This window comes from Gekko japonicus, unplaced genomic scaffold, assembly GCF_001447785.1.
Source record: "Gekko japonicus isolate JY-2015 unplaced genomic scaffold, Gekko_japonicus_V1.1 scaffold92, whole genome shotgun sequence".
Taxonomy (NCBI): domain Eukaryota; kingdom Metazoa; phylum Chordata; class Lepidosauria; order Squamata; family Gekkonidae; genus Gekko; species Gekko japonicus.
The window spans coordinates 2,018,265-2,037,958 of NW_015169780.1; the positions used below are offsets into that span (position 1 = coordinate 2,018,265).

Genomic DNA, 19,694 nt, shown 5'->3' on the forward strand with positions numbered 1-19,694 from the left:
TGAAGTAGGGTTGCCAGCCTCCAGGTGGTAGCTGGAGACCTTCCACTATTACAACTGATCTCCAGTTTTCCTGGAGAAAATGGCTGTTTTGGAGGATGGACTCCATGGCGTTATGCCCCATTGAAGCCCCTCCCCTCCCCAAACCCCGCCCTCCTCAGGCTCCACCCCCAAAATCTCCAGGTATTTCCCAACCCAGCGCTGGCAACCCTACTCTATATAAATATAAGTTTCTTTCTATATAAACATAAATGTAAATACTTATAAATATTTCATTTATAGCAAATCTAACAAATACTGTTGAAAAGTACAAAATCTCCAAAATGTCTGTATTGAGTACTGCTACAAGTGGTCAGCATTTATATCCTCTAAGGGAGTATGGTCGTGTTTTCTTCTTGTTGTTGCTGGTGTTTGTTTGTTCTTCTCTGTCCTAATAACCTTGCCTCTTGGAAGCTGCTTTCCACCCAACACGGTTACCCAAGAATCTGAAAGGTGGGGGGGATACAAATAACTGGCCTTTACACACAGGCCTCCCAATGTTGGAATGAGACTCTCTGTGTACACATTTTAAATCTTGAAGCAATACTTGCTGAAAGAGCAGAGTGAAAGAGAAAACTATGAGCTGAACTGAATTTTATCTTTATTGAATACAAGGACAGACAAAAAGGCAAGGAAAGACAAGGAAAAGGAAACATTTGACAAAGCAAACAATAAAGTTGATACAGGAAATGCAGCGGAAGAGCAATCTGACAATCCAACAGATAGCAATGAAACAACTCCTAGTGAAAGTACCCCCTTTTAAGTTAGATATGTCTATCTACAGCTAATTCAAGTGGAGTGAAGGGAGGGAGGGAGATGCTGCAGATATATGCAAGAGAAAGAGAATTTACGTTTATGAGGGGGGTGAGAGGCAAGAAGGCACAGAATGTTGTTTTGAGGCTTAGCTGAATGAGGCTAGGAGGACATGAGTGGAGCAGCACAAAACAACGCCTGACCTCTCAACACAAGGAGAAGTTGGCAAGGAGCTGATTTGCATTGGCAGGTGGAAGGGAGAGCCAGATATCACAATGCTATCTCCTTTGTAATTCAGTTGGAGGTGGGGGGATGAAGGCCATATAAGGGATGGCATGTGCCCCACCCCCTTCTCCTGGGGCCTCAGTGCCTTCATGGACCTGGGACAGGAAGCCCGTGGGGGGTGTCATTATCCTGGACCCATAGACCCAGAGAGGACAAGAAGTGGCACACCTCCCTTAAGCATCATGAAGCCTTGGCAAGGAGGAGCCTGAGCTGTGTGACAGCCCACAGAGCCAGGATGGCCTCTCCTATAAATTCAGAGATGTACAAGGAAGAGGAGGCCTGACTCTTCTGCATGCCACCCATGTTCCCATGCTATGTTTATGAGCAGGGCTTTGCTTACAAAGTGAAAAGTAGTACGTAAGTCTCCCTCCCCCCAACAGGTAATAATTGATTTATGAATATCATGGTCAACTGAGGAAGCAAATAGGAGGTGATCAAACTGGGAACAGTCTCTGTGGATTCCAGCAGCCAGGAATTTAGTGGTGTTAGTCTTGTGAGATTCAGAAGTCTAGCGAGGCAAGGAGAAAGAGTGAGACCTCTCTCCTGTGTCCCATACCACCCTAAAAAAGGTTGTCCACCCTAGACAACCCAATGTTATAATGGTGTTTTACTTTTTATGTTTTTAAACCTATATTTATTAGAATGTAAATACAAGAGGCCACATTAAACCATCCCCCACAAAAGGGGAGTAGAATAGTATAAAACAAAGGTGGAGATTCTACAAATTCAGATCAAACCATTCTGTCACACTATGAAAAGAATCAATAAATGCTTCAGCAATAAGTTATAAGATCTTATAAAAATGGTGATTCCACACACTGCAGCACCGCTTTCCATTAGAAGTCTATTTTATTAACATCTTCATTCTTCTGCAGAGCAGTAAGCGGAAGCAAAACATAAAAATGTTTTACCTTTCAAAGTAAATTCCTTCCTATGAGAAATTTTCCTTTGCTTCCAGAATATAGTGAAGATTAGTCTAGCTGCTGTTTTACTTTTTTTTAAGCCACAAAAAGATGAGTGGACAAAGAGGGAAAACACTGACATGTAACATTGCCAAAGAAATGATATGGATTCTCCATTAAAACTGGGTGAATAAATCATGGCAACTCCACAACTAGTGTGAAAGTACCCTTAAACCAAGTCATTGATCCATCTGTATCCAGGGTCTCAGACAGGTGGTTTCCCAGCCATGTTCCCAACAATTCTTGGAACTGGAGATGTCAGTGATTGAACCAAGGACATTATGCACAGAAAGCACATGTTGTACCACTGAGCTACAGCCCCTGCACTAAAGCTCAAGAGAGTAAACTTATTCCACAACACCACAATAATGCTTTATATTTCTGAAATTGTAACCTGGCTAAACTGTGCTCTAGTTGTCAATCCCTACTGTTACAAGCCCTACCCCTAGCCCAGTTTATTACAATTTAATTAGGTTTTATAAATGTGATTAAAATCTGTTTAACCATACATAATATTATCACATTGAAACCTGATAAACCATAAGCATGGCATGATGCCTGGTTAAACTATATAAATAATCAAAAAAGGAATGTTAGAACTTTAAAACAAAGAATAATTGCCTCCTTGAAATTTGTAAAAAAGAACCCAAAAATGAACCATGTACATTGAACGATCATTTTGTTGCATTTTGACACAACTTCAGTTCATGAGAAGGGATACAAAAAAAACAAACGCTGGAATGTTTATTTTGGAAGGATGCCAAATGTACACATCTGGAGTGAGGAAGGAGAGCTAAAAGATGGTTGTTCAACAGCTAGCCCATCTGCTCACTTCCTTCCCCTCATGCAGAAGGGCTACAACATTACTGGCAGGAGAACAGGCTCATGAGGATAGAATGCTCAGCTCTAAACCTTAATTTAGCAACACAAATGCTGTCTTTATCAAGATTAATTTTGGTTACTTCCTCGATACATAAAATCAAGTACAAATGTTAAGAGAGAGCAACACTGCGGAAACAGTTTTCTTGAGATCTTGCTTCTAACATAAATCTCATCTCCTTATACGTAATTTCAAATATCATCCCACAGTTCAATTATGAAGCAAAGATGTCAATATAGTTTGCGACACGTTTTAATGTTGTGAGCCACATTAACAGGCATGTGGCAAACTGAATAAGAACAATTACATAGATCTTAGCTCCTAGAGGCATTCTAGCCATTTGCATATGGGTGGGAGAGGTTGTTGGAAAGTAAGTATTGTTTGGCCTCTGAAGAAGGCCCCAATAGGGCAGAAACGCATCAGGTCATGTGTATTAGCACTTGTGTTTAGGCTATACTTTTTTACAAGGCTTTCATTGGGCCCTTATGTATGTTTTTAACTGTCTTTCTAATATATACTTATATTTTTGTATATTATAAGTTTTAACTAGGTTTTTAATACTGGCCCTTCATTAGAGGTTGTTGGAATTCAGAAGTTGGTAATCTCAATGTCTTTTGTATACTATTTTTAAAGTATTTAACTGAAAATGTAATCCTCTATACACTTATGAGGATGAAAGTAACACTGAACTCCCTGGCCATATTCAGACATGATGATAAATTATGGTTGGATCAAGCCCCATTCAGTTGCAACGTCTGAACTCAAATTTATTTTATTAATTTAGGAACAAAATTATGCCATCTCTTCAGAGAACTGGGCAAGGCAGCTCACAGCAAAAAGAGTACAATAAAAACCATCCAGCCATTTTAAAAAGCCATTAAAGTATGCCAGATCATTAAAAAAATACAAGCCATGCAACTCATTAAACATAGAAGACAATCCTCAGGCTAGAACCAGATTGTAAAAGAAGGCTGGATTAAAAAAAATATGTTTTGGCCTAACAGCTAAGAGACAGTAGGGTAGGCACCAGGTGAGCCTCAAGAGAAAGAGCAGTCTACAGGAGAGGTGCCTCCACAGAAAATTCCCTATTCCTGGTCACCACCACCTGGCCTTTCCTTTGAAGGCAGGGCCACAGAGAGCAGGGCTTCAGAAGAGGATCTTAATAGGCAGCCTGGATGGTACAACAATCCAATTTTAGATTAGCGCCAAACTGAGATTCCACAAACAGGGTTAGGAGGTGGTTTGTCAAGCGGAGTTTATACTGACTGAGGTTGTAACATCAGAATTCACAAAGCACAGTTTATTGATTAGCACTACTTGCAGCCACCTGGTCACTGAGATAGCAATACAGGGAGGATGCATTTCTCTGCATAAGCAGATGTGGTCTTAGCCGATGGGCAACAAGAGCAGATGCCCAGGGCCCCATGTGGGCAGAGCCCTAATCTTCTACAGCTCTGCCCCCCAAAAGAGGGGGGAAGAAGAAAAGTGGGCTCCTGCCACTACTTTCATTCACCTTGTCTGGGGCTTGGGCAGGGCAACAGACTTCATTACCAAATGGGGTACATAGAATTATAGAGTTGTAAGGGACCTCCAGGGTCATCTAGTCCAACAATATGTGTAGGGTCCTTAACATCAGAGTGTTCCCCCTTGTGTGTGTCAGGTCAAATACATGCACCTTTGGGCAATTTATATTTAGGATCACTGTCTAGCGTATCCCAGAGTTGCAACTTGGGTTGTGCTTTGGAAACAAGTACTGGGGAAATAAATAAGAAACAGCCAGGAAAATACAACAAATTCATCTTTATTGGGGGGAAAACACAATGACAAATAAAGATGGCAAGAAATGAAATGAGTGCCAAATGCAATGCACGTACACACACTCGTACAGCAAATTGCATTCATGCCTATTATGGATGAACCTCATTTTGTTGTGAAGCCTTGAGTGCAGCCTTATATTTGGTACAACACACTCTGATTAAACTATAGTTTAAGATAAATTATGATTTATCATGTCGTCTGAATGCAGCCACTGATACTTTCAAGGAAGCATTTTAGAACAGCACTGCGGAGCCATTTGAAAATATTCAAATATGCTCTTGTATTCACATGTACATTTAACTATAGAATGCATGAATCCCAACGTAAGTTTCAAACAGCAATATTTGTATAACAAAGGTATTTTTGCTAATACTCATTCTAAAGACACACTAACTAGAAATTTGCCTCTTTTAAAAGGCAGAGGAACGCCAACAAGATCTTTGGACAATATATCAGAACAATATATCAGAAGCAAAAAAAATAGTTAAGACCAAAGTCTATGAAGTATAAGCATGATCTATTGGCCCCTAGTGTGTCTAAACTAGAAACTGGGGGGGAAATGGTTGCCAGTTAAACACTATGTAACAGTCTCTGAAAGAACAGTGGTAATGAACGTCTTAGAATTTTGCCTTTCTTTGCCTACAGTATCAGGGACATCAGAATCAGAGATAGAATGTTGAACACAAGTCATGTAAAGTTTTACTCTCAGAGTGACTTGGTGGATGGGTTTTAGTTCAAATTCAGGGTCTAAATGACTGGGGCAGAACAGGAAGAAAAATCCATTATGCCACTGCTGACTAGAATGATGGGTTTGCATGTGAGTCACATTGGGGGATTAAAACTCCCCAAAATAACACAAATAACATCCAAAGCTTTCAGAAAAGAATGCCCACTGAGCTCTCGGATGCCATTTTGGATGTTGCTTGGCAACTTCAACAGTATTTCTAGACCTTCCAATCCTTGGACTCTCTTAAGCAAACCCATAGGGAAAAGGTGCAGTGAGGAGGTGAACTCACTGGGGTCAGGTCTAGCAGCAACCACCAAAGACTCACACCCACATCTCTCCGCCTGGCGTCAGCAGCCAACACACAGCTGGGCCCAACCCAGCACTGGTAGCCAATGCATGTTACACACATCAGTAAAAACTATAAAAAAGCGTTACTTGTGCATCTTGACTCTAACTAGCCCTTCCTGGCAACTAACCCACCCTACCAACATGTAAGGCTTGAGGAAAACTGTTTCAACGTCTCCGATGAAGTGTGTATGCCCGTGAAAACATATCCCCAGAATTACACTTTGTTGGTCTTGAAGGTGCCACTGGACCCAAGCTTTGTTCTGTTGCTTCAGACCAACATGGCTACCCACCTGGAACTATAAATGCAGCTGGTGAATGTGTGCCTACTCTCCTAAAGGCAACTGTTGCCTCCCACTTGTCAATTCCAAACCCAAGCAAAGGGGCCTGCAGAAGCCAAGGGTCATCCATTCTCATCCCTAGAGCAATCTTTCAGCTCTAGCTCCCAGTTGCAGGCAAACCATATTTTCATATACATATGCGCGCACACCTCAGAGGCAGTAAAAGTGAAGTACTGAGGTCATTATGGAAAAACAACACTTGGGGAGGGAAAAACCAAAGTTCACATACCAGGAAATGCTACTCGTGCTCCAGTACTCTATGGAACAAAGTTTGAGTCCAGTGGCACCTTTAAGACGCACAAAGTTTTATTCAAGGTATAAGCTTCCATGTGTATGATGCACAAGTATCTGAAGAAGCTGAATAAAACTTTGTGGGTCTTAAAGGTGCCACTGGACTCAAACTTTGTTCTGCTGCTTCAGGCCAACACGGCTACCCACCAGTAATCTCTGGAAGAGAGACTCTTTATTTATGCTAACAAGGAGGGGCATCTGTCTGGCAAACATCAGCCATTCTGAGTTTACAATTAAAAAGTTCTGTGAGGACATGTTCTGCGCTAGAAAACAAGACAGAAAATCATATATTCCACGCACAACTATTGCTTCCTTCCCTGCAAGCCGTGGCTGCGCGTTTGCCTGCTGGATACTACCAAACGCCGCGTCTCAGCGATCTGCATTCCCACCGTGCACCTGCTGAGAGCCACACCGCGGCACCGCACCTCCTCGCTGATGGCATTTCCTGACATTTAAACTCTGATCATATGATCCCGCGGCTCCCACGGCGGCCAAACCTTGCGGAGCTCGCTCCAGCCCCCGTGCCTGCGTCAACGAGCAACGCGGAGCGAAGGCGCCCGTCGCCCCCGGCTGGACCGCCACCGGTGCCGGCACCGCTTCGCAGGCGGGCGGCGAAAACCGCGGCGCTCCAGACCGGAGCCCTCACCTCACGGGGGACGTTTCCGCGCCCTCTTTGGCATGGCTCGCCGCTGGCCCCTCGGCGTCGCTGCTGGTGCTGGGGTGGTACGCCGTTAACACAACTCCCGGCTGGGAACCAGACCACCGGCTCATGATGGGAGGGCGGGCATACTTGGGTCTGGCGCTCGGAAACGAAACGAGGCCAGCGCCTCGCCTGGCAACTTGGCCGGTCGGGCTCCAGCGACTCCTCCCCTTCGCCGTCGGAGACTGAGGCAGGGAGCGGGGGGAGGAGTTCGCCGTAATCCCGCTTCCTGTCTTCTGCCAGTTTAGACTCTATGACTCACGAGAGCATTGTTGCTTACTTGGGACCCTTCTGGCGGGCCGGTTTGTAAGCAGTGTTCCCTCTAAGGTGAGTTAGTGTGAGCTAGCTCAGAATTTTTTAACCTCTGGCTCACAGATTTTTGTTTTTAGCTCAGGAAGGAGGGCTCCAGAGCAAACTAATTTATGCAGTAGCCAAATCGCTCGCTCACAACTTTAATGTCCGTAGCTCACAAAGTAGGATTTTTTGCTCACAAGACTCCACAGCTTAGAGGGAACATTGTTTGTAAGCCTTGTCGGAGGGGGCTGGCTGCTGGCGCGTTCCGGGCGTCGCTCCTCCGTCTTCACTCTGGGCCGGCTGCATGAGAAGACGTTGGACTTGCCTCTACCGTTTCTCCCCCACCCCGCCCCCTCGCACAGCTGATCACTTTCGCTGGGTAACATAACTGCAATTACACCGTTTCATCAGCCCTCTTTTACAGGACTTCCTCGAAGCAGAAGAGCCAACAGTGAAACAGGAAAAGTAGCTGCAGAGATTAAGTAGAGAGGAGAAGAAGAAAAAAATCTCTAGACACAAATATACCCTGTACTTACATACACTTGTGCAGCTACTCATCTTGGGGAGGGGGAGGGGTAAGGCTTATTGACACTTGCAACAGGGTTGCAGCCCTAAATTCGATGCATTTCACATCTTACACCCAAGGTACCTCCCGGCAACGGATATGTTAAAGGTAACCCTGGTATGGGCTTCCTTTGTGAGCACTTGGTGTTCTCAACTACCTGAGTACAATTAATTTCCATAACTTCAGTTTTGTTTTGTTTTTTGAAGAACATGGAAAGAAGGTACTATGATGGACTCAGTCAAGCAGACAAAAAGCAACACAAATATTCATGCTGCTCTTCACACTGAACTGTTCTTTAAGACCGAACTGTTCTTTATGCCACTCTGGTACAGTGGGTCAAGTGATGAACTGAGGGGCAACAATGGATTCAAATCCCCACTCGGCCAGTCATTTTCAGCCTAATAGTGCAATCCTAAAACTTTACTGGGAAGTAAACCCACTGACTCCTGCCAACCTAGCAGTTCAAAAGCAAGAAATTGCAAGTAGATAAATAGGTACCACTTTGGTGGGAAGGTAACAGTGTTCCATGCGCCTTGGTGTTTAGTCATGCTGGCCACATGACCACGGAAACGTCTTCGGACAGCGCTGGCTCTTCGGCTTTGAAACGGGGATGAGCACCACAACCCTAGAGTCGGATTCGACTGGCTTTTGAGCAAGGGAACCTTTACCTTTAAACCCACTGAACAGGCTAAAGTAGGATTCTATTAAGGATGACTCTGTAAACTTCTTTATGGAGTTGTAGAGAGGATAAAAGAAAAGGGGGAAAGAGGTGATTTATTTATTTCTCGTAGCCAGTTTTCTCCCCACTGGGGACTCAAAATAAATGGCTTACAAAGAGAAACCAAAAAATATAATTTATTTTATTTATAGTCTAACCTTGTCACTGGGAGACCTTGAACAAAGGAACGAATATACAATACAGCTCCAACATCCTGGACACTACCCTTAGTTATTTGGAGAGGTAACGGGTAAATGCAGTAATTACATATGTGTATTTTTTCTTCAAAGAGCTGCACAGTGTCACTAGAAAGCTTTTCATCTGGTTAAACAAGTTCTGTCCTCTGACTGACTGCAAGTTGTATCCATTAAAATCAATAGGAACTTGGCAATTGACTTTTAGTGAGATGCATCTTACATCGCCCGTTTCTCTTTGATCAACATGGGAACCATTTTCCCCCAATATCAGCCTGATCACTTGCAAAGTTAGGCACACCAATACTCATTGAAACCAATAGGCTTTAGCATAGCTGGTATAGGATCAGCAGAAGCCTATAGATGGCTGAAAAACAGCAACATAAAACCAATGTCAGATTTCTGAAAGAAGGAACAGCCTTAGCACTGATCCAGGCTAATTCTTGCCACATCATTTACAGCATTTTCTTAGAAAGAGGTATGTAGGGCATTACGCTCTACAGACCAATACCTACTGGTGATCCCCAACCTGAAGAAAGTCTGCCTAGCCTTGACTTTTCAGCTCTGGGCCCCGCCTGGTGGAACAGTCTCCCGATTGAGATCTGGGTCTTGTGGGACCTAATATAGTTCTGCAGGGCCTGTAAAAAGGAGATATTCCACCAGGCCTATGGTTGAGGTGGCGGGCACCTAGATTGTATTGGCCTCCCTTGCTCTGGTTTGTCTCTTGCTTGCATTATTCCATCTGCATTGTTCCATCTGATACTAATCTCATCTGCCTGCCCCCTCTCAGATTAGTTGCATCTACCTGTACACACACAGGGAGCCCTGGACTAGATGTATTATTGGCACCATCAATAGTGGATTATCAGTTGTGTAAATTGTGATATTAATCTGTATCTGCAAGGTGCAAACCTAAGATGACGCTGCACCAGAAGAAGAAGCAGAAGACAGCCAGTTCTACTGCGGGCCTGATAGAAGCCCTCCAGGGGCCTGATCCAGCCCCCGGGTTGCATGTTTGACACCTCTGGCCTAGAGCATCCCTGATCGCTTGCAAAGTTAGGTGGGAACCATTTTTCCCCAATATCAGCCTGATCACTTGCAAAGTTAGGTGCACTGATACTCACTGAAACCAACAGGCTTCAACACAACTAAGTCTGTATGGGATCAGCAGAAGCCTATAGATGGCCAGAAAACAGCAACATAAAACCAATGTCAGATTTCTGAAAGAAAGAACAGCCTTAGTACTGATCCAGGCTAATTCTGGCCTATCTTCCTAACAATGTGCCTCAAAATGATCAATACCAAAGTATAATGGGCAAACAGTCTAAATATTTATTTTGCAGGATGTGTATGTAAATTCTTATTGATGCACAAATGCTCTGCAGAATTGTAGACACACATACACCGCATTAATTCACACACTGGAAAAATTATGGAGCATTTGGCCTTGGCAGGCCTCAGCATGTTATTCTGACTTGCCCTGTACCTGGTTCCATTACACATCCATTGATCAGGCACTCATCCCTTCAACTTAGAACAAATCTCACTGTAGTACATCTTAATCATATGAATAAATCCTAGAGCATTCAGTGGGGTTTCTTCCTGTCTGTCCGTTCATCCATTCATCCATCCATCCATGTAGGAGGTTGGTTGAAACTGAACCTCTTTATGGATACCAGCATTTTATTTGTATATATATTAAGTGCTGTCAAGTCACTTCCGACTTATGGCAACCCTATAAATTAGTGACCTCCAAAATGTCCTATCATTAACACCCTTGCTCAGGTCTTGCAAACTGAGATCCATGGCTTCTTTGATTAAGTCAATCCATCTCATGTTGGGTTTTCAGTTCAATTCATTTGTTTAACGATCTAAGATCAGAATGAAAACAAGTTAAATATACATTGATTACATCCAGACATACATAGTTAAAACTGGCAATATTAAATACAAAGACTTTTAAGATTTATAAAATATTTTAGAGTTAGGTTAGGTTAAGTTGGAAGTTTTTCTCTGCCTAATTAAAATCTTGCCACCTTGGCAGTAATTTCTTTACAACAATCTGCTAGGAGAAGAGCAGAATAAAATTGATTTGTTCTGCCCAGATATGATGCTATAATGGAGGCAATATATTTTCTCCAAATCTTTTGATAGAAATGGCAATGTAGGAAAACATGCTTAATTGCCTTTATCAAACCTGATTGGCATGGGCAGAGGCAGTATAGATATATATGGAGTTTGAGCATATCTCCCCTCAAGTAGACCAGAGGGGAGCACATTAAGCTGAGTTAAGGTGAAAGCTCTTCAGTACTTCAGGAATTCCAATGAGGAAAAATAATTCGGGGTCACATGGGGTTGTGAAGAGTTGTACTTGACTATGCGACTGAACAACAAATCCCATAACCTCTGTTTAATAATTTCTTTAGCTCCTTTATATCCATGTTGTAAAACAACTGTATTAGAAAAGCCCAATAATGGAGAGAACAGACTCTAGGGGGCAGTGGCGTGTCCCTGCGGGTGTGCGTTCAGGTCACTCCTGAACAACCCCATCCTTCCCTGTCTTTTTGAGGCTTCGCAGGTCCCCAGGACCTTTGTCGGGCTTCGCCAGACCTCCTGGAGGGAGGCTGGTAGCAGAAAACTTGACTCAGTCACCCCGTAAGTGGCAACGAACGAGGGCGAAGGAGAGTGTTTCGATGCAGAGGCAAGGAACGGTGCAAAACATGGCTGCCATGAATTGCAAAGATGCAACCACCCTTTTAAAAGACTATTGAAACTACAAAACATAATATACAGCAAACCAAGACAAAAGAAAAAGCACAACGTGAGTACGAATTCAAATTGTAAAGCTTGATGCACACTACTTTAAAACCCCTTTAAATGACCCGCATTATGAGAAAATTGGCCGGGAAGAGAAATGGGGAAGAAAAATCACAGAAGTGCTACTAATGGGGTATAAGGCGAAATAAAGAAAACGGCATTTGAAATGGAGGAATGGCAAGACACTCAAATCTTGCAACTTACCTGCGAACAGTTTAAAAAGATTTTGTGTGAGGAGATTGAACAGGCAGTTAGGACGGCATTCAAGAATCTCCGGGAGAGATCACTGGGTTCTGGCGAGAGTGGGAGGGAGAGCTATTGTTGTCTCAGGAAGATATTGATGAGGAACCAGAATGTAAACAAGAGAATTTACCACAAGGTATTGAGACTTGAGATTTGAGAGCCAAATTGATGAAGTGGTCAGTGCAGAGAAACCAGTAAGGAATTATTTGGAGCTGGAGACGACAAGGGGAGGCTATCAAGATTTACCTTGTAACAAACTGAGTAGACAGGTTAAACGGAAAAAGGGAAAAAATACAAGGAAAAATACAAGGAAAGCTACCAAACATACCAGAGCTAAGAAAAGACAGAAAGCTAATAGAAAGATATATTTTATTTATTTATTTATTTAGGTATTTTTACCCCGCCCTCCTCGCAAGCGGGCTCAGGGTGGCTTACAAGAAGGTTGGTAGCAAAAAGGCAAGAGTTCAATGTGGAACTTCACCTCTACAAGGAGCTAAGACATTTAAATATGATTTTGGCAAAAAAGAAGCTACAGAAAACCAAGAAAAGAATAATGCAATATGATTTAAATATTGGATTTTGTTATCTTAATGTCTGTGAGTAATGACGAATGGTAGGAAAAATAGTAGTGTTAGTGGATGGGCTATTTAATTTTTACAAGATTTTTGTTAAATACTAAATGTAAGTAAAGCTGATCCACATTTAAATAATCACACTAATTATAGTAGTTTAAAGAGATATTAGGCTGCAAAATAAGAAATTGTGAAATAAGGAACTAGAATGCAGCTTTAGCTTAAGTGGGAACTTGGGATAATGTTTTCTTGTGTAATGACTAATGTAACTGGATGGTTTATTTAATTTATATAAGGATTATGTTAAATAGGGAATGTAAGCAAATTTGAGCCAGATTTAAATAAGCATATGAGTCTATAGCACCTTAAATAGTTGTTAGGCTGCAAATTAGGAAATAATGAAATAATGGGATTAGAATGCAGCTTTTTTTTAAGTTGGAATTTTTGATAATATTCCTTTCTTCCTTTTTTATGTTTATGAGTAATGATGAAGGGTTGAGAAAAAAAATATGAAGGCTATATGATGGTTGACTACTGAATGAAAGTTAATTTGAGTTGGATCTTAATACCCGTATTTGTTATTTTAGTTTAAATAGAAGATAGGAAGCAAAATAAGTAATAATGAACAATGAGGTGATTGTATACTGTTGTATAAGAATAGGTGTTATATTTGGTAAAGTATTAAGTATTAATTTTGGTAGGGGCAAAAGGAATATATTTGTTAAAGCTGTATTTGTTAAAGGTTTTGTATTAAACCTTTAAACCAGTTAAACCTTTAAGCCAGTTTGGTGTAATGGTTAAGTGCATGGACTCTAATCTGGGAGAACCGGGTTTGATTCCCCACTCCTCCACTTGCACCTGGCTGGAGCTGCTCTAAGACACCTTTGGGTAGTGAAGGGCGGGGTATAAATCCAATCTCTTCTCTTCTTTTCTTAAAGGCTCTGTTTAAAATCTGTTCTAAATTTCTATTAAAAATTATTTTGTTAATCTCTCTATATATAGTAAATTGAGGGAGTAAGAGTAATAGAACCCAATTACCATATCTGAAAGGAAAATAAATTTTGATAGCATTAATTAACTGAACATTAGAGTAATTGAAAAACATTATATAGGTGTTAGTTTATATTTTGTAAACCGGAAAAAGATAATAGAAGTAAATAACAAGAAGTAATATTGGCTAAAAATCATGTGGTTATATGGTCCCTGCCACACGAGGGGAAAAAGGACGCGCAAAGTGCGGCTTTTAAAAGCTGCACCAAAATAGGCATGCAGTGGCGGGATCATACAGATCCCGTGAGCCGCCGCGCAATTGCTCCCCGGCACGATCAGATGCCGGGGAGAAAGCGACGGGAGGCTGCCGAACTGTGCATGTCTTAGCATGCGCAATTCGGCCAGGACCCGGGGATGTGCCGGCAGAAGGATGTGCTGGCGATCCCACGGCCGGTAAAACCACCTCTGGAGGTGGTTTATTTTTAATGCGGTTTTTCGTCCGGAAGGGCCGGATTGGGGACGGGTGCGCAACATTTCCCAGATGTTCCGGTGGGATCGCACCCGTTTGCTCCGCCCCCGATCCGTCCCTCTCCCGGCCCAATACCTAGATGTACATTATTACGTTAAAAGTTCAAAGGAGCTTCTCAGATCTTCATTTAGTTGCTTTTTTCCCCTTTATGTTTCTTCTTCATTTTCATTTCTCATTTGCAGATTTAAAAATGCTCCAATGCTGATGAATGCCAAGGGAAAGTAAGTGAAAACATGGAAGAAATCAATTAATCGATTTCATATTTTTAAAAAAGTTTTTAACTATACCTTATGAAAATGTAAACAGTTGTGTGTTCCCCTCTGCTTTGTTTTTAAAGCCTGGCTATATTTTTGAGTAGTTTAACTAAGGATATATGAATGGTGTCTCCCCCTTCTTCTCCTCCTATTTTGTATGAAGATATAGGGTTGATTTATATTTTAAACTGTACCTTCCCTCTGTATTGAGCTTAATTTTACCACTTACCTCATTGTATAAGGGTATGTTCTGCTGATATTGCATTTGCTTTGCTCTGTGTTTGTGTATTATGGAATGTACAAATTGTGAATGTGTTAATTAAATGACAGGGGAAAGTATTGTAAACATTTATGTAGTGACGAAATAGTTTGTAGAGAATTTTGTTTCTTTATACTTGTTATTGTTATAAATACTGAAATGTTTAATAATTTAAAAAGCACACATAAGTCTTGTGGCAGCTTAAGAGAGCAATTCTAAACAGGTCTGCTCAGAATTCTACTCAAGTTTATTCAAGGGGGCTTAGGGTTGCCCACCTAAAAAATTAATATTTTCCCCCAGCATAAGCTTTCATGGACTGCAGAGGTCTCTTCTTCAAGTGCAATAAGTAAACCCACTATTTATTTTTAAAATTTACATTATTTATAGTCCATCTTTCTCTCTTGGGCTCAAGGTGGATTACATAGAGTCAATACAATCAACAAGATGGGACATTCAATAAACAACGAGATAGGAGCAAGGCTGTAAAATCAACCAGAAGTCTAAAAACATAACTGAAGCCAGGCATAAGTGTTAACATGACACATTAAATGCTGCAAAATTACACAATAAGATCCAACCCACAGCAAGCTATACACAGTAGTACAGACCATAGTCCTCAAAAATTTATTCAGTGCAACCGTATTGCCTGCGAAGAAATGCCCTCTTGAATAATTCAGTTTTGCATAGTTTGCAGAAAGCCAAGAGAGTAGGAGCCTTCTTTATCTTCTCAGGCAGGCCATTCCACAAGGACGGGGGGGGGGGGCACAATAGAGAAGGCACATGTACGGGCACTACACAGACATTTTATGTATGGGTTAAAAATAGAACAAACATCAGAGTCAAGGATCCATGAAATGCAAGACGTACAGAGTGAAATGTAATTATGTAAAATTCAGTTCCCATCAAGAAAAACATAATTGTAATGATAGTCTAAAGGAAATTATTCTCTAAAAAGAAAGTAACATTTTTTTTAAAAAAAGTCTGTTTAGAAAATGTGTATGTGCCACCTCTTTAGAGACCTGCTTGAGATGGCTCATGAAGCAAAACATTATAAAGTCATTAAAACAGCATAAAATAATTATAATTTAAAAAGCATAAAAAGCTAGCTATGCCTGAACAGAAAAACAAGATAAAATGTTTAGCAGCCTAAAATTATCATCATAAAACTGTCCTCAGGCTAGAGGCAGACAGTAAAAATGATTTTAAAAGATGAAACTCTTAGATAAAAACCTGGGTAAAAAGGATTGTTTTGGTCTGGCATTTAAAACAGAGTAGGGTAGGCACCAGGTGAGACAGCAATCCGCATCTAGAATAACTCTGTATAGGACTGCACTGTAAATCTTAAATAATATATTCTTTAAAAGCATAGGTTAGACACAAAGATAAACATACCTCTGTAACTTCGCCATTATCAAACGTCACCCACCCTCTCCCCACACACTCACACACTTCTTGATATAATACTGGAGCATTTAAAGGGCAGTTAAAGGCCCAGACTAGCCCAATCTAGCCAGTTTGGTGTAGTGGTTAACAGAGGTCATTTCAGGGGGGAACGTGGGGGAACGCAGTTCCCCCGGGTGAGGTGCAGGGGGCGGGGCACATGACGAAGCCCCGCCCCCTGCTTCTGGCCGCCCCGCTTCCAGCCCTCATTCACCCATTAGGAGGCAGGAGAAGAGGGAGGGTAAGTTGCTTCCTCCCCGCCTCTCCCCACCCCTGCCTGCCTGGGGCCAGGGAGGGCCTTGACGGGGCTTCCTCGCACTCCCGCTAACCTTGCAGGTCCACCGCTGGGCCCCTGATGTCAGGGGGTGTGGCATATGCTAATGAGTTATGCTAATGAGTTCCCCTAGCTCTTTTTCTACGAAATGACCCCTGGTGGTTAAGTGTGTGGACTCTAATCTGGGAGAACCGGATTTGATTCCCCACTCCTCCACTTGCACCTACTGATGTGACCTTGGGTCAGTCACAAGCTCTGGCACAGCTGTCCTTGAAAAAGAGCAGTTTCTGTCAGAGTTCTCTCAGCCCCACCCACCTCACAGGGTGTCTGTTGTGGGGAGGGGGAGGGAAAGGAGTTTGTAAGCCGCTCTGAGACCCCTTTGGGTAGTGAAGGGCGGGTTATAAATCCAATCTCCTCCTCCTCCTCCTCCTCCTCCTCTAATCTCATCATATCTCAGAAGTTAAGCAGGGTCAGCTTTGGTTAGTATTTGGATGGTAGAACCACTAAGGAATTCCAGGGTCGCTATGCGGAGGCAGGCATTGACAAACCGCCTCTGTTAGTCTCTTGCCTTGAAAATCCTTCAGGGCCACCCAAAGTCAGCTGAGACTTGACAGCACTTTCCCCGCACACATTCACAAGTAAAGTAGGATTAAGTATGAAAGTTTAAAGAGTTAGCCACCACTCTTATTCGTCTCCCCTGCCCATCTGGAAAAGTAGTAAGATGGACCACAGATGCATGGGGTTCATTTGGTTAGCAGCACCTTAGGGACTATTTGGTGCAGTGGTTAAATGTGCGGACAATAATCTGGGAGAAACGGGTTTGGTTCCCCACTCCTCCACTTGCACCTGCTGGATGACCTTGGGCAAGCCATAGTTCTGATAAGAGCTGTTCTTGAAAAAGAGCAGTTTCTGTCAGAGCTCTCTCAGCACCACCTACCTCACAGTGTGTCTGTTGTGGGGGGGGGGGGGGAATTTGTAAGCCAAAGTACACCTTTGGGTAGTGAAGGGCGGGGTATAAATCCAATCTCTTTTCTTCTTCTATATTGTACAAAAGTCCATTCATTTTAATGAAAGGGCACTGGGAAGATTTCACACCTTGAAATCAACAATCGTAAAAAGTATTATCAAGAGCTAAGTTTCTTTTCTAAAGGTCTTGAGGTCACACAGAACAGCATCATAGACATGAATCATAAACTAGTTAAATCTCAGATAACAAAGGTACAGAATATCAGCACAAACTAGATCATGTAAGCTTGTAAAAAGATTGCTGGGTGGGTGCAGGAAGAAGATGTGTTTTCCTTCCTGTTCCGTTTCTCAGTGCAACTTGCCTTGTTGTCTTTAATGTTGGAAGCATTTATTGTTTCATTCACTTATGTACTTTATACACCAGTATTTTGCTGAACTTTAAAAATATTCAATTAAATTGTGTACGTTTGTATCACCTTATACCATTTCTGCAGGCATGACAAAGATCTTTCACTGCACTGTAAATCCAATATTTGCTTTAACAAAGCCAAATCTGGTACCTCCTGACTGTTAAACAAAGGCATAGCTGCAAAGGGATGGGGAGTGCCTGAATAAAAACTAGGCAATTCTATATATTCTGCATTTTTTCATCCACTTCTTTGCAAAACTTGGGTTGTTGTCTTAAACCAGGGGTGTGGAACTCATTTGTTATGAGGGCCAGATCTGACATAAATGAGACCTTGTTGGGCTGGGCCATGTGTATCATAAAATGTAATGCCAGGTAGCAGAGATATAAACTTTACAAAGGACACAAACACAAAGAGATGTTTTGTTTTTTTTACTTAAAATGAAAACATGCTTAAAACATTTGCACTCTTGTCTGATAACTGACACCTCTTGCTTTGAATTATTGCATCAAAATGTCTGTGCTGTTGCAATCTTGAGTATGCTGTTCAGGTGTGTATCTGTAAACTGCAAACCTACAATGACGCAGCAGCAGCAGAACTGGAAGAAGAAGCGGAAGACAGCCAGTTCCACTGTGGGCCTGATAGAAGCCCTCTGGGGGCCTAATCTGGCCCCCGGGCCACATGTTTGACACCCCTGTCTTAAACAAAGATTAGAGATGAATGTAGGCAGGGTTGCCAGCTCTGGGTTGGGAAATACTTGGAGACTGAGGAGATCCAGTTCCGGTACAGCACTGCAAGCAGGCGCTTCTCGAGGTGCCTGGTCCTCTTTCGCCCCTTTTGAGACCCCCAGACGTATGGTTGGGCTCTGCCTGACTTCCTGGAGGGAGGTTGGGTTGCAGGGAGCTTTTTTCGGCCACTACCACACTTGGCAAATGTGGGGATATTGCCGCTTTTGCTCTGAAGCATGAGCAATCGATGGAAAAAAACATGGCTCTTCATGTTTTTTCTAGCTGTGACCAGCTATTTTAAAGACCAAATTACTACAACACAATGAACATAAAAGGAAAACAGAGAAAGTGAGTAATTTTATTTGCAACACTTTGTTTGATGGTTTCAAGTTGTTAAAACCCCCTTTTGAATTGTCCCAATATACTGGAGGAGTGGCTAATAAAAAGAAAAGGGACGAAGCTGTTATAATTGGAGTAGGGGGAGAAGAAAAATGGCTTCAGAAAGAAACGTAGAGGATTTAGAGGAAACTGAAGAAATTTCTCACCTTACTTGTGAACAGTTTAAAAAATTGTTAGTGGAAGAGATACAACTTGGGATTAGAGTGGCCTTTAAAGGATTACTGGAGAAATCGCAGAAATTGCCTATTGGAGTGGGAAAAGAGCAGGAATCTAGGCAAGCTGAACAGGGAGAGGAGGAAGAAATAGACTCTAAGCTCTCTCAAGGAAATAAGCTGCACGACATTTACTGTTCTTACAACAGAACATGAAGGTAAAAATGAGCAAGTGATTTGTTTAAATGAAGCAACAAGGAATACTATAGATCCAGAAAGCCAAAAATAAGTCCACCATGATAAACTTGTAATTGAACACAGTGAGCCAGCAAAAGGAGGAAAAAAGAGGTATATGATTAAATGTGGGAAGTACTCCAAAAACTGGGAAAGTACTGGAAAGAGACATTTTTTACTGGTAGGGAAATCGAGAAAGAAAGATATGAAAAAGAAACCCCATACCTACAAAGAAATAAGGCATCTAGATAGAATTCTGGAAAAAAGGAAACTACAGGAGTTCAAGAAAAGACTGATGGAATATGAGTTAATTTTTTTAGTTAATTATCTATTGTCTATGAAGTTTAAATGGCACGGCTGATGTTTCAAATGTATATGCATAGTTCTAAAGATAGAAATATAGGATGGAGAGGAAGAAAAAGAGATAATTGTTATTAATTGTTGTTGTTGTTCAGTCACACAGTTGAGTCCGAAACTTCGCAACCCCATGGACCAGCTCCCGCCAGGCCCTCCTGTCTTCC

General features: G+C 42.0%; 1 protein-coding gene across 1 annotated transcript in view; it reads right to left on the reverse strand.

Moving 5' to 3' along the window:
• ARHGAP18 (Rho GTPase activating protein 18) overlaps positions 1 to 7,283 on the reverse strand; it is an 83,444-nt gene extending 76,161 nt beyond the window's left edge. Inside the window, exon 1 of the mRNA XM_015416771.1 lies at positions 7,085 to 7,283. Within this exon, the coding sequence (XP_015272257.1) occupies positions 7,085 to 7,209 (125 nt within the window). The 5' untranslated portion in view covers positions 7,210 to 7,283. The remainder of the gene's footprint in view (positions 1 to 7,084) is intronic.
• Between the last annotated feature and the right edge of the window lie 12,411 nt (positions 7,284 to 19,694).